Consider the following 15,805-nt stretch of genomic DNA (forward strand, 5'->3'; position numbering starts at 1 on the left):
TCTCTCTCTCTCTCTCTCTCTCTCTCTCTCTCTCTCTCTCTCTCTCTCTCTCTCTCTCTCTCTCTCTCTCTCTCTCTCTCTCTCTCTCTCTCTCTCTCTCTCTCTCTCTCTCTCTCTCTCTCTCTCTCTCTCTCTCTCTCTCTCTCTCTCTCTCTCTCTCTCTCTCTCTCTCTCTTCTCTCTCTCTCTCTCTCTCTCACCTCTCTCTCTCCGCTTCCTAGCCAATTTATGTTACATGTATGTTTGTTTTATGCGATCGTCATTGTTTTGTTCAAAGTTACTTATGGCCATGAGATAATGTAAAGTATATAATATCATTGAGGCATTTGCTGGACGAATGCATACAAGTATTGTTATGCTTTATATTACTAATCAGAGACCGTAAAATATGTATATTCGATCAGGATTATTATACGTATTTTCCTTTGAGCTAAACTAATTCCTTGACTGAAATTGATGTTTTAAATGACTCATTTCACGGATATGATCTTGAAAGATCTGGTGGAGAACCATATTTGGTGAGCTAAAACCGCTACAAAAATCAACCTTGTAATTCAAAGTAATTCAAAGTATGAATTTTAAAGTTAGACTCATAATTTTGATGTCGTTTCCACTATTGAATATATTACACAGTATTCATCAGAAGTAACTGTAATTAAATTACAGACAAAATTAGAGTAATTCCTTACTTTACTTTTTCAAGGGGAAGGTGTAATTCAATTGACCCTTCGCTAAGCCCCGCCCTCCTTAGTTACTGTTGCTACGCCTGTCAAGCTTTCACGCCTGGCAAGTGTATTACAGTATGTATGCGCCGGTGTCAGACATTCCCAAGGAGATAATTTGTCATTTTTGGCGAACATGTGAAATATCTGAGAGAGCAAGACAAAAGGGACTGCAGTGTACATTCGAGGGATATATCCACGACATAATATGCAACCGATTAGAAAATAATTTAATCAAAATTGAAGCTAAAGCCTATGAATGATAACATTCGCCCGCTTATATTTTAGTAGCGCTTATATTTGGTTTTCCTTGATCGCTGTTTAGGTACATTAAGCTACGTTAAGCGTTTTTCGCGTTAAGCGTTTTAGAATGTCCCACATTTAGTTGTGAATGGGGCCTTCCACACTGCTTGATCCACGTCCGACATTTCTCCCCTTGGGTTTTAGGTTTCGGGAAGGGAAAACATTCCACCACCCCGTCCAAACTTTTAGGATACTGGCTATCAGATTTACACAATCCATACAAACAACGCTTCGGCATGTTTCCCTCGCTCGAAAGCTTGACAGACCTCCCGCGCCTAGTTACGGTTGCTAAACCACGATTGGCCTGTGGCGGTTTTTGGGCGTGGCTTAGCTAAGGGTCAATTACAGTAACTAATTACACACAACACTCTTAAAAGGAACGTGTTAACCTCATCGAAACTCTGAATTTGATCTGAATGATCGGAAATATGAGTTTCCGAGGGAAAAATTGCACATGAACGCCCTCTGATGTCACGTTTCCCACTGAGGAGTTGGGGAATAATTTTGATACCCGAGATCCCGAGATGGGCGGGCCTTACACACGATCAACATTGCGGATGGGTAAAGGATTTGTGCTGTGACGTATTTGATTGATTAGTTTTTCCGCAACAGCTTCATTGCCTTGTCTTGTCGTTAAATTAGTACATATTTACATATATGAATAACCCTCTGAAGCATACTGTATGTTTTTGTACACTGCGAAAACAGCATGTATTTCACCAATATTCCAGAATAGTCCGCAAGCTGACTAGTAAAACTATACATTATGTGCGGTTGAAAACTATCACCATATAACATTTCCCCAACACACACACACACACACACACACACACAAGCATGAATCTGGAGTCCACCATTCTTTCCGACAACAAATCACCTGAACAAAACCAGCTCGGAATCATGACATCAGAAGTGGGAATGACCAAATTTCCATAATTCATGGCAGAATTTTCATCTTTCTGTGGAGTTTCCCTTTAACTGAACACAAAATGTTTTTTGAGTGTACATCTCCAAAAATGAACACAAATTACCGGCGGTTGAACTATAGTAAAAGTGAAGCAACCGTGTTTTTTTGTTGTATTGATGATCATTTTTATAAACACAGTTTGACTATAAATATCAGGGTTGCTGTAACAAAACCACGATTCATTTGTGTCGAGCATGATTTCACTATAGTAAACATGGTATTTTAGTTTCAAGTCCCTGTGAACCGGAAGCTGCGATCGTTTTTACTTCCGTATTCTGACACATTTCTGAGTGGAAAGGAAATTCAATGGAGAAAACTAGTGGGCGTGGCTTGCGTTTTTCACTGCGATTTGATTGGATGTATAAAAACAGCCATTGCATTTTGCAATGGAACTGGCAGCAGACTGACAGTTGAAGGGGAGGAGTTAACGGATGCTCCGCCCAAGCCGTCTAACATACGTCATTTAAGATGGATAGTCATTACATTTACATTTACATTTATGCATTTGGCAGACGCTTTTATCCAAAGCGACTTGCACTGCATTATCCTATACATTTATACATAGGCATGCGCAATCCCCTGGGATCGAACCCACAACCTTGCGTTGTTAACGCAATGCTCTTACCACAGATTTTAACTGAAGATTATGAGGCCACACGATTTTTAAAAAGAAAATGACTCACTTTGTTCAACTATTTACAATAAACGCTGCAATATTTCATGAAGAAATAAGAATAGTTCTTTTTAATTTCACTGGGACTTTAGTTTAATTCGTAGTAAAACCGTGGTTGATTCTTGTACGCGCTGTTAGACTTTCCTACTGAAAACTGAGTCTAAACATGTTCACGTTTAATATCAGATTCACACTGAATCAGTGTATAAACGGTTCCTCTCGCATCACATCTCTCCGGTCTGGCCTGCACTAGAATCACGTCAGATGTTTGTCCCGCTGACACTCACCTGAGTTGTGTCCCTCACAGAGCAGCTGCAGGAAGCGGAAGAGGTCACAGGTGAATTCATCATCCTGCATGACCTTTTCACCTGTGTGACATCATCACAGTGAGTCGTTAGAGGTGACGTCATCATGAGCATCCTGAGCAGCTGTGACGCTCCAGATCTCCGCTCATGATGACACACAAGGCCACACACACATGAACATACTGACACTGTAAACATGAGCTACCGTATGATCAGCAGCAGTTTATATCCAACGCCTCAGAAATACAAATCTATCACTTACTGAAATAAAACTGGTTTTATATTATCAAGATATGATCACAAGTCCGATTCAGACGTTTGGTGTGGAGTCTAGAGAGAGTGAAAGTGAGACATATGACAGGTGTGATTTGATGTTCGAGGCGTTTGGAGACAGAGTGCTGTTTCAGTCGTATGGGAGGAGGATTACAGTACGATGGCTTAGAATGTCACAGTATTCGTCGAAACACAGCAGAACCACAAACCTGCTCCAGAAACCACACAACATCAAAGTGCTTCAACTGATATGATATTGAACTGTTGTACTGTTAAAACCCAGTGTGCTGTCTACATAGGTGGTATTCTGAGGCATCACAGGAGCTCTCTTTAAAGAGACACCTCATTTATTCACTCCCTCGTCACGGCAAACCTAAATGAGTTTTTTTCTTCTTCACAACACAAAAGAAGATATTTTGAAGAATGTTGATGAACCCCATTGACTGTCATAGTGTAAACACAAAACCACAGAGACATTTCTTTCAAAATATCTTCTTTCGTGTTCCACTGAAGAAAGTCACATACAGGTTTACAACCACGTGAGAGAGAATAAATGGTGACAGAATTTTCGTTTTGGGGCAAACAATCACTTTAGGTGCCTAGTTTAAAAAAGGCAATCCCAGAATCCCACAGCTTGCCAGGTGATGGACGAAGATGAATTGCAAATATATTCATAGTAGTTTACTGTCATTTATTCACGATTTCCAATTCAGATGTTCAAATGTTTGTTCATTAATTAATGTTTAATATTATTATTAAAAAACTGCAAATCCAGTTGCGTGTTCTTTACATCATGCTGTTTGTATGCAGAAGAATTCATGCGTGTTAGTGTGCCGTCTTACAGGACAGTTGCTATGTAGACAACACAGGGGTTTGGCACACTGTACTGTACGTGAGGAGATCAACACACTTCAGATGGTAATAAAGCATCAGTAAATGCACTTTCAGGTGTGAATCAGTACAATGGTCAACCAGAACTGAAGCCAGTCAACATCTACACACGCTATTCACTTGAAATATAGCATGCAAAATACACAACTATACAACTGCTACGCACTTTTTATGTATTTTATGATAAGAATACACAATCAGCCTATGAATCCGAATAATACAAATATCTGTGGTTTGGTTAGACTTCCTGTGGTCATCAGAACATCAAACTCAACTGTGAATTATGATGAAACCCGATGAAAAACACAACACTGATCTGCAGAAAAACACAAAAACACTCAACGTGTGAGAGCAAAGAAATAACCTGACCAGAAAACAAAACAAAACAGAGAAGAAAAGCAGAGACGACAGCATATGACACCAACTGAACAGCTCGACCAATCACAGAGGAGGAGGAGGAGGAGTAAAGAGAGACTGCTGCTGAGAGACCATCATCACACACACACACACACACACACACACACACACACACACACACACGCGCGCACACACACGCACGCACATAAACACACACACTCCTGACCAAACACCCAGCCGCTGCGCCACAGTCCAGATCAACCAATCAGAGATGCACAGCATAAGGTGGGAGGAGCTAATTGTCTTGCGTAACTGATATGATCGCTTTAATTAAACTGTTCAATAGCCTATAAGGAAATGCTTTTAGCAATATGAAATCATTTTAAATTAAATATATTATAAAATATAAAAAAATATAAAGTAAGGTCTCCGTTTAAATAACAACAGTAAAATAACAAAAGCACATAAAAATATTTTTTCTTTTGTTGCTTTTTTATAATAAAAATGTTAATTATTTTTTTGAATCACGTCTTGTAAATTGTGCTTTGAAATAAATTAAAAACCTGTTAATGTCTTAAAAATATGTTCATTAAGCCAATCATCAGTTCATCTTAACCAGAGCCGTTGAGAGAGAGAGTCGCGACAACGGAAGTTCAAAATTTTCACGTGTCTCGTGACTCATGGAGCCTTCAGATAGTTCCAGGAAGTTATGTTTTCTCTTTAAATGCTTTATTTCTTTCATTTTTTTATTCATTAAATGACTTATGTCTTTAAATCTGTTAAAAGTTCGTCACGACTGGTCTGTCGTGCAGCAGCTCCGTGTGTTTCTAGTCACTTCCGGGAACTATTGAGAGCCTCCATGAACCGCCGTTGCTGTGAGAAAACTGGAGCCAACGGAGTTGACGTAACTCTCTCTCTCAACGGCTCTGATCTCAACGCCTCATGTCTAAATAGGGCAAACCCGGATGAGTAAGCAAAGACAGCATGTGATTGGCTACAGTTGTAGTGGGGGGCGGGGCAGGGGGAAGGTGTCGGGCTCAGGGTCACACACACACACATGTACAGATCGGTAAAATGATTGCAGAAGTCATAATTACCACGCTCATGAGTGAGGACTGATAAAGGAGGAAGACGGTACGTTAACCGAAAAAAGAAGAAAAAAGGAAAGAAAAGGTGAGAAGTCATACAGGTCAAAAGGTCAGTCGCTGCCCAATGGGAAACACAGACTTGGATTCAATCAGCACCGTTTCAGCTTGAGACAGTGGGCGGAGCTACAACACCACAGAGGAAACTGAAACTCTCTGATTGGTCACGATGTAATGTTAGAGGTGATTATTAAATATTCAGACCTTGTGTTTGATGAAGCGCTCCGTGTCTCTGTGAATATGATTTAGATAAAACAGCGGCTGTAGCTCAAGCTTCTTTTGACTGGTTTTGTAGAAACTAATTGACTGGAGTTGAAATGATGCTGTTCGAACCCAAATCTGAATGGATCAAGTGTAGAAGCCGTTAGAAAAGTGCATTATGACAAAAGAAGTGAAAACGGAGAATAAGGTTATCAGAGAAAGAAAAACTACTGCACAGGTTTCATAGTTCATCCAAAAACGAAAACTCAGTCATCATTCACTCGCACTCATGTCGCTGTAAACCTGTTGGACTGTTTGATCAATACACTTTCATCAAATGGAAATAAACGCTTCTGGGACTTATTCATGAAAGAAATAAAGTCAAACCAGTTTGAAACATGACGGCGAGTAAATAAAGACCGCTTTTCATTTCTGTCTGAACTATTATCCTTTTAAAGTCATGTTAAAACACAGCGAACGTAAACCTGGAACAGAAATTCTCACATAAATCAATAAAAATGAAAGTTGAGCTTCATGCTTCATATTTCAGATGAAACGATCTGATGTGAATGAAACAACCGGTTATCAAAGACAGAAGATGAGTTTGTTTTTCATCATGTGATAGATTCTCGCATTCATTCATCTCACTTCACACGCACGCCATCAAAACAATCGTGAGAAAACATCACACAGACTCGAAATGGAGACCAACCAACACAAAAACACATTTCTTTTACCAAGTAAAAGTCATATCTACAGAATGACACAAATGACATCATAATGTAGTGAAAAATAATGTCACCGTGATGTCATGACGTATTTCCCCAATACCGTATTGTACAGGAAAGTCAGTCAATGTGCATCCGTGAATATTCTCATGAGACGATCAATCATACCTGAACCTTCTTCTGTCACCATCCCGAGACCTTCAGCTTTATTCTGCCGCTCAAACGCGTTCAGGTCCAAAACACTGAAACACACGTCACAAACATCTCAAACATATTTACATTCATATACATAAAGACAGATTTAGGGGCCATTCAGACAGAACGTGTTTTTCCAATGTAAACACGCGTTTGACAGACGTGTCGTGCATGAGCGCCGCGCCGTGTCAAGTTAAAAATAATAACACTTTTACATGCAGCGCTGCTCACCAATGTCAGTTCCAAAAGCAGTGAACCAATCAGAGGAATCTGTTTACAGTAGCAAGTTGGCATGCGTCTCGTGGCCCTCGCGTTCTGGGCTGAGCTTTGAAAACAAGTGTGGAAAGTTGTGGTTTTGAAGGACGCACCTGCACGACTGCATCAGTCCGGCCAAACTCTGGAAGAAGCCCACATCCCGCTTGTCTTTCAGGTAATCCAACATTTTCTAGGACAGACACAGAACACATTGGCCAGGTGAAGCACAGTCTTTATGATTTGTGTTTTGTGAAGTGCTGTTTGGTTACCTGTTGTACGGTTGAGTTTCCTCCGTTGAGCACGGCGATACCCAGTTTGAGTGTAGAAGCAACCATCGGCCCCATCTCTCCTGCACCGCACAGATAAACAGACGTGACGTCACATGACATGACGAGGGGTGAGGATCATATGAAGCGCCGGGTGAATTCTGACCTTTGCTGGCGCTGATGGTTTGCAGGACCATCTCTGCAGCTCCTCGATCATGAAGTCTGGCCTGCTGATATAACAGCTTCTGTTTCTCCATCTCCTTCTCCTGCACGTCACACACACAGAGAGAGAGAGAGAGAGAGAGAGAGAGAGAGAGTGAGAGAGAGTGAGAGACGTCTCAATCTCACAAACACCATGACTTTAGTTTCTGATATGTCAGGTCTCATATGACTGGACTGTGAGGGTCTGAAGCAGCTCAGACAAAAGCCCTGCTGTAAATAAACCAGCTTGAAGATGGTGAGCCGGTTTAACAGGTCTCCAGTCTGACTGTCTTAAGGGTCAATTTTTTGAAACTGTGAAGTTTACATCGTCTGAAAGCTGAATAAATAAGTTTCCATTGATGTATGGTTTGTTAGGACAGGACGATATTTGGCAGAGGTACAACTATTTACAAATCTGGAATCTGAGGGTGCAAAATATACAAATCTTGAGAAAACGGCCTTTAAAGTTGCCTAAATGAAGAATGTTTCTTACCAAAATTAAGTTCTGATTTGTCTCCGGTAGGAAGAAAATATCTTCATGGAACATGATCATTACTTAACATCCTAATGATTTTGGCATGAAAGAAAAATCAATCATTTTGACCCCCACAGTGTATTTTGGGCTATTAGTGAAAACGTTCCTGTGCTACTCGAGACTCGAGAATGTTCCATAAACACATCAATACAGCTGGCATTAGTTTTAGAAATGATCTCTGTTATGACATCATGAGAACATCAGAGACGTACCTCAAAACTCTTCACCTCCTCCTCTTCATCCTCCTCTCCATCATGACAGCTCTGAACATGAAACACAACAACACAATCTCACAAACAAGCCAACAAACCTTTTTTACGTTACACTTCATTCATACAATAGAACAGACCAGTTACATTTTTTATTAAAAACAGATCTTATACTATATTATTAATTTGAAGTCAATCATTTTATCACATAAAACTCGTCTTTAAGCATTAAAATAGCATTTAGTATGTAAACGTTTTTTCATGTGATAATGTTGAATATAACTCCACACCCTGATTTATGAATATGCAAATGAGTCCCCGCCTCCATTCAATGATGTGAGCTTGAACCGTTGATTATAGATAGATGCCTTATTGGACGTGTGAGCAGCGTGCGCTCGTGTTCCAGAAGCAGAGCTGAAATTCCTTAATATACGTGCTATAATACTATATACCATAAATATACTTCATTCTTATATTATTTTTCATAAAACAAGACCAAATATCTTGGATCAGTAATTGTACATTGATTTAAGAAGTTTGAGATATTTTCACTAAAAACAAGACAAAAATGATTAGTACGAATGTCATTTTTTGCAGTGTAGTTATATATATTACATTGCATTTCTGTCAATAGATCTTCCAAAAAATGACACACTGGTCCTTTAAACTAGTGTCTTATTATTATTGGCAATATGTTTTTGTGTCACGTTAAAACGTCTGCACACCAAGCTTGAGGAGGTAAACACTGCTGTACTAGTGCGCGTGTTCTTCATGTGTGTTACTGACATGTGTTATGTGTTATGAGATCAGCTCTTACGGTCCTGTACGAGTTCTGTCTCACCTTCGCCATTATATCAGCATACGCCATGTAGAGCTGATCCTCCTCCAGTTTACTACAACAAACCAACTTCTGTCAGATACACGTGTGAAACACGATGAAACCAGCGTTGTGTTGTTGTGTTGTGTGAAACGCACCATTTCTCAGTCAGTGCAGTTCTGCTGAAGAGCTGAATGAGCTGATGTAACGGATCAATGTGTTTGATCATCTCATCTTCTTCTGACGGTTCGTCAACACCGGGTTTCTACAACACACAAACACCACTGACCCGCGTCACTGTACGTGTCTACAGAAGAGTGCCGCTAAACATGAGTTAGAAAGATGACATTTGGTCATTTAGCAGACGCTTTTCTCCAAAGAGACTTACAGAGAGATCAGATTGAAATAAAGATAAACAGACAGATGGCGTCTCATCACTACAGTCCGTGAGATTCTAGAAAAGAGGAAAATACTGACAGCCAAATCCTCGATCAACTTGTCTTCGAAATAATGTTCCTCGGTCTCGATCCAGGACTTCTCATAACCCTGAAGGAACAGATTGACGGCTCTGTGTCTGTGTAAAAACACCACGAGAAGATGCCGTGAGATGATTGACAGCTCCTCAGAGAGTCTGGAGACAGAAGCGCTTCCTCACCTGGGCAGATTATAGAGCGGCGCCATCCTGAAACACGCCACCACGGCTCTCTTTCTCTGTTTCGACAACAGCTTGTGCCAAACGGCCTTCTTGCTTCTCTGTGGATGTTCAACCTGAAGGAAGGAACACCCGTCAGACTTCCCACACGCCGCACACACGTGACCGCCGACAGATGACACATGATGACGCTCACCTGATCCAGGTGAAAGAGCACGTGAGCGATGTTCAGAACTCTCTCCACCGTCTTCTCGGGGTCAGATGTGTCCTCGCTGCGGTTCGGCACGTCTTTATACAGAGCCATCTGCCAGCGGATCGCAGGATCCTCCAACTACAAATCAACATCAAATCAACATTTCTCATCATCGCACAAACTCTTCTGATTGGAAGAAGAAGAGACGAAGAGATGTCGACCTTCCCCTGCAGATGGAGGTTGTTCCGGACGATCTCTCTCACTTCATCTTCGGTGTCTTTCTGTGGAAACACAACACGCGTTCAGCTGGCGGTAGAATGTGACTGAACGAGCGTTTGTTTAAAGGAGATGTGGACCTGTGTGAAGCGGTTCTTGGCGAGCGCGATGAGCTCCTGATCTCCCGGCACACAGATGTTCAGACCCACGGGCAGTAATCTCTTCAGAGCCGCCACGATCAGAGACGTCTGCAGTGAGTAGCGGTCGCCGCGCTTCTTCATCTTCTTCCTCTCCGGGTCTGACACCGCACCCTGCACACATGTGCACAAGCTTAGCTTACCGCGGTAAAACCACGCTAGACATTTACTAGGGTACATACCATAAATACATACCAAACCTTTACTAAAGTGTCATTCGAAATATTTGGGTGAATAATGGCATGCTCTATATCACATCCAGTGAGCAGATGAAAGCATCATTACCACGGTACAGGTTTCTACACATGGCCACGTAGAACCCACGATGTAAACTGATTGTAAATCAACTAAATGATGTTTAATTGAAATTGTTTGTGTGTTTATGTGTGTGTGTGTGTGTGCGTGTGTGAGTGTATGTGTGTGCGTGCGTGTGTGTGTGTTTGTGTGTGCGTGCTTGTGTGCGTGTGTGTGTGTTTGCGCGTGTGTGTGTGTGCGTTTGTTTGTGTGTTTATGTGTGTGTGTGTGTGTGTGTGTGTGTGTGCGTGTGTGAGTGTATGTGTGTGCGTGCGTGTGTGTGTGTTTGTGTGTGCGTGCTTGTGTGCGTGTGTGTGTGTTTGCGCGTGTGTGTGTGTGTGTGTGTGTGTGTGTGTGTGTGTGTTTGTGTGTGTGCGTGTGTTTGTGTGAGTGTGTTTGTGTGTGTGCGCGTGCCTGTGTGTGCGTGTGTTTGTGTGCGTGTGTTTGTGAGTGTGTTTGTGTGCGTGCGTGTGTTTGTGTGTGCGTGTGTGTGTTTGTGTGCGTGCGTGTGTTTGTGTGTGTGTGTGCGTGCGTTTGTGTGCGTGCGTGTGTGTGTTTGTGTGCGTGCGTGTGTGTGTGCGTGCGTTTGTGTGCGTGCGTGTGTGTGTACCTGGTAAACCCTACGGTACGGGGACAAAATGTCCCCACAAAGATGGCAATATCCAAAACCCTTGTCCTTGTGGGGACATGTTTTGGTCCCCATGAGGAAACAAGCTTATAAATCATACAGAATGAACTTTTGTGAAAATGTAAAAGAGCAGACAGTTGTGTGTGATTGTTAGGGGGAGGGAATATGAAAAACAGTTTGTACAGTATAAAAACCATTGTGTCTATGGAATGTCCCCATAAAACATGGAAACCCAACATGTGCGTGTTTGGTACCTTTGACATTTTGGATTTGGTGTCTGTGATGAGGAAGGACATGTTGTTGATTTCATTTTGAACCACAAAGTTCTGCTCCTCTCTCTTAAAGTTCTGCAGAAACACAAATGTAAAGATCACTGATTCTGATCAATAAACATCTGATGATCTGTGTGTGCGTGTGTGCGTGCGTGTCTCACGTGTGATTTGGCCCAGAAGATAAAGACTTCTGCCACCATCCGGAACAATTCTTCTGCCTCTGGATTCGGTTCTTTCAGCCACTTGGCTCTAAATACAAATTCAACAGACACACGGTCACCTCTGACGGGTCACAGCAAGCGTCCAATCACAGCTCATCTGAGCTTTGCTCTGTCGTACCTGTTGTAGTCGACGAATCGTATGAGCAGCGGGTAGAAGGCGTACAGATCTCGCACGAGGACGGTGAACTCGTCGAGGATGAGCAGCTCGGATTCAGACAACTCGCCTCGACCCTCAGCTTTCATCTGATCTTCATCCTGAAGAACCGTCGCCGCCTTCTTCTTCAGCTTCTCCATCAGCGGCAGAAAGTGAGACTTCAACAGCTGAGATTTAGCTTTACCAATGATGGGCTGAGAAAACACTGAGACGCACATGACAGACAAGACATCATTGATCAAGTCTGCAATCAAACGTTCTCACTATGACCTCCACAATCTACATTCATGTTACACCTCCATCCTCTTCATGATTACTTCAATAAAAAACTCATCATCTCATGGCATCATCTCGTCTGCTTACCGGCGAGTCTCTTCATCCAGGCTCCCTCGTCGATGCCCAGGTTGTTGTAGATGATCTTCAGGATGTTTCCCAGCAGCGTGTTCATGTGTTCAGAGGTGAGAGACGTGCAGCAGCTGTCAGACGGCTCTGGATTGTTCTCAGGTCCGCTCTCCCACCAGTGAGACATGTAGCTGCAGAGCATGGGCAGAAGAACCTCCATCACGTGCGGCATCTGCGTGTAGCGCATGCCCGACTCCGCCAGCTCCATGATGTCCTGCAGCGCTCGCTCCAGAGACGGCACCTGCGCACACGCCTCCTCCACCTGCGACGGAAGACCGAGAGCTGACGGAGAGAGAGATTATTCACTTGCGTCTTCCCGTGAAAGGTCTGTCTGCGGTGAGACTGAGGTGTGGACGTGACGTACCTGCTCGTTCTCGGGATGCTTTGCTGTTGTAGATGGAGTACGTGTTGTGTCGGTTCAGACCGGGTTCCAGGAAGGCCACGGGAAACGCACCCGAGAACGCAGCCAGACATTCCCCCAGAGCCGGCCGGTGTCTACGCACCACAACAACACGACTATAACAGCATCGACTTACAGAAGAACACAACTTTCAGCGACAGAATCTGTGATTTACCTCTCAACATAGATGCTTTTACTGGTTCCGAGCGAGTACAAACTGTTTAAAACGCGATAGCAGGACACCTGGACATCATCCACTAGAGTGACAGAGAAACACATCTGAAGGTATCAGAACACGTGACGCAGACAGCGTGTGATTTCTTTGTGACTGGTAAATCTCCTCACGTATCACATCCTCTCCAAACACGTTCTGCCCGATGTGTTCGAACAGCGATGAGAGGACGGGCAGCAACGCCACGGTGGTGTAGTTGATGATCTGCGTCACACCTTTGGGTTGTGCGCGGGTGTGTGTGAACTGACCCTGTCGCAGATTCTCCATCGTCTTCTCCAGATCTTCTGCTGCGTTCTCGAAGAACGCTCGCAGAGCCGCTTTCACCGAATCCTGACCGGTTTTCATCACCGTCCTGAACGCAACGACACACATCGGGATCGCTCAGACGCGAACACACGGCCTGATGGGTAATGTGATGCGTGCGTGCGTGACTCACCTGGCGTCCAGAGTTTGTCCCAGTATGTGCAGGCAGTTCACTATTGAAGCCGCGTCATTTCCTGCAACAGACACGCAGGGGTCAAAGTTCACACGGGATGTTTAGAGAAAGAAACACATAAAGGTGCTCAGGAGTCCTCGAACGTTTAAATCTCAACCAGTCGCATAAGCCTCGATAACATCATCCAGTTTGTTGCAGATAACACACGTGGCTTTGTAGTTTCTGCATGTGGATCAAAAACTGTGCAATTCAAGTTTTGCTTCTCACAAGGTGTCATGTCGTGAAAGTTAAAACAGCTTAGAGATTTAAACTTTGACTTTAGTCATCTGAGGTTGAGCACGAATAATAAACATCAAACACATACACGCACACGTGCACTCGCTGGGCTTACCAAACAGAGAAATCCTGTGTCTGACCAGAACTCCCAGTTTGCAGAAAAAGCTGAGAGTCATAAGAGAGGTCACGATCGAGAGATATTAGACATGAGAAGAACATGTTAGAGGAGTTCATGAGGAAGACAGTAGAGAAAAGTCAACAAGCGAAACAAATCATCATCCTGCTGCAGTCAGAAAACACAAGAGCATGCTGACCTGGTCACCATCTCCTTCTCTTTATTGGAGGCGTGACCGCCGCTGCTGATTGGACGGACGGCAGTGGACAGGAAGTAAAGTCGATGGTTTTTGAAGTACTGATCCACCAGCGGCAAAACAACCTGAAAATACACCGAACAGCAACCTGATGAATCTGACAACCAGCTGGAAACGAACCATCATCACATCAGTCAGAAGAGAAACAAACCTTTCCGAAAAACTTCACCTGCTGCTCATGAGGAATCTTATCGCCTTTACATCTCACGCCAACATCTGAAATAAACACCACTGTCAGAATCTTCAGGAAAACACCACGTGTTATGTTTGGGTGTGATTGAAATGCTCTTTGTCATGTAATCTCACCAAACTCCAGCATGTGTTCATGAGCTTCGTCCACATACGTGATCAACTGCTGGAGAAATGTGTACGCGAAGCGCTTCTCTATAGACGGTGTGTCCAGATCCTGTTCTTTCATAGCCCTGCACACACACACACACACACACACACACGTCACGTTAACACACACACACGTCTAGAGCTGTTCTGTACAGATCTACTGATGTAATGTTTGACCTTGACACTGTGTATCCGTTGATCTGAAAGAACTTCAGGATGTCTTGTGCTTTTTCTCGGTCTTTGTATTTTTCTTTGGCAGTTAAAGTGTCGTAAGGAACCAGCAACGGATGACTGCCTCCACCTGACAAACACACAAACATCATTGTAAAACTACACAACACCTGATATAACACACAAACACACACACACACACGCACACACACACACGCGCCCACGCACACACACACACACACACACACACACACACACACACACACACATCGTCACGTTAACACACACACACGTCTAGAGCTGTTCTGTACAGATCTACTGATGTAATGTTTGACCTTGACACTGTGTATCCGTTGATCTGAAAGAACTTCAGGATGTCTTGTGCTTTTTCTCGGTCTTTGTATTTTTCTTTGGCAGTTAAAGTGTCGTAAGGAACCAGCAACGGATGACTGCCTCCACCTGACAAACACACAAACATCATTGTAAAACTACACAACACCTGATATAACACACAAACACACACACACACACGCACACACACACACGCACACACACCACACACCGACACACACACACACACACACACACACACCACACACACACAACACAACATTAAAAACACACAACACCTAATAACACACACACACACACACACGAACACACGCACACACACACACACACACACACGACACGCACACACACACACACACACGCACGCACACACACACAAAAATGACACAACACGCTATATAACACACGAAACACACACACACACACGAACACACGCACACACACACACACGCACACACACACACACACACACACACGCGCACACACACACGCAAACACAACACGCACCACACACCACGCACGCACAACACAAACACACACACACACACACACACACACACACACCACGCACACACACACACACACACACACACTAAAAAAGAACAACACCCTGAAATACACACACACACACACACACACACACACGCACGCACACACTAAAAATGACACAACACCTGATATAACACACGAACACACACGCACGCACGCACGCACGCACGCACGCACGCACGCACACACACACACACACACACATTATAAAGCAGACACAAGCAGTGGAAACACAATCTTGTGGTGCCATAAAAAACAACTTTACTTTGTTTTTCGCACACAGTTTTTTAAAGTAAATTTTACTTTACATTTTTTAAATGTTTTTTTCACACAGTACTTTTAACTACATTTTACTTAATTGTTTGTGTCAAGTTTTTGCAGACAGTTTTTCCTGAAAAAAAACTGCAAA

The 15,805-nt window shown here is 43.2% G+C and overlaps 1 protein-coding gene across 1 annotated transcript in view; it reads right to left on the reverse strand.

Moving 5' to 3' along the window:
- Positions 1-15,805, reverse strand: part of ryr2a (ryanodine receptor 2a (cardiac)) — a 100,413-nt gene that overhangs the window by 14,994 nt on the left and 69,614 nt on the right. The window contains exons 58-84 of the mRNA XM_057359207.1: positions 14,832-14,955; positions 14,293-14,408; positions 14,138-14,202; positions 13,930-14,051; positions 13,731-13,780; positions 13,340-13,400; positions 13,017-13,255; positions 12,847-12,928; positions 12,636-12,766; positions 12,233-12,553; positions 11,834-12,074; positions 11,656-11,743; positions 11,477-11,569; positions 10,244-10,414; positions 10,109-10,168; positions 9,891-10,025; positions 9,698-9,810; positions 9,520-9,616; positions 9,201-9,307; positions 9,067-9,118; positions 8,229-8,279; positions 7,447-7,546; positions 7,284-7,363; positions 7,128-7,204; positions 6,733-6,806; positions 5,588-5,605; positions 2,952-3,032 (exon numbers count right to left, since the gene is read on the reverse strand). Coding sequence (XP_057215190.1) covers positions 2,952-3,032; positions 5,588-5,605; positions 6,733-6,806; positions 7,128-7,204; positions 7,284-7,363; positions 7,447-7,546; positions 8,229-8,279; positions 9,067-9,118; positions 9,201-9,307; positions 9,520-9,616; positions 9,698-9,810; positions 9,891-10,025; positions 10,109-10,168; positions 10,244-10,414; positions 11,477-11,569; positions 11,656-11,743; positions 11,834-12,074; positions 12,233-12,553; positions 12,636-12,766; positions 12,847-12,928; positions 13,017-13,255; positions 13,340-13,400; positions 13,731-13,780; positions 13,930-14,051; positions 14,138-14,202; positions 14,293-14,408; positions 14,832-14,955 — 2,949 coding nt within the window. The remainder of the gene's footprint in view (positions 1-2,951; positions 3,033-5,587; positions 5,606-6,732; positions 6,807-7,127; positions 7,205-7,283; positions 7,364-7,446; positions 7,547-8,228; positions 8,280-9,066; positions 9,119-9,200; positions 9,308-9,519; positions 9,617-9,697; positions 9,811-9,890; positions 10,026-10,108; positions 10,169-10,243; positions 10,415-11,476; positions 11,570-11,655; positions 11,744-11,833; positions 12,075-12,232; positions 12,554-12,635; positions 12,767-12,846; positions 12,929-13,016; positions 13,256-13,339; positions 13,401-13,730; positions 13,781-13,929; positions 14,052-14,137; positions 14,203-14,292; positions 14,409-14,831; positions 14,956-15,805) is intronic.

The sequence above is a fragment of the Triplophysa rosa genome, linkage group LG18, assembly GCF_024868665.1.
Source record: "Triplophysa rosa linkage group LG18, Trosa_1v2, whole genome shotgun sequence".
NCBI classification, from domain to species: Eukaryota; Metazoa; Chordata; class Actinopteri; order Cypriniformes; family Nemacheilidae; genus Triplophysa; species Triplophysa rosa.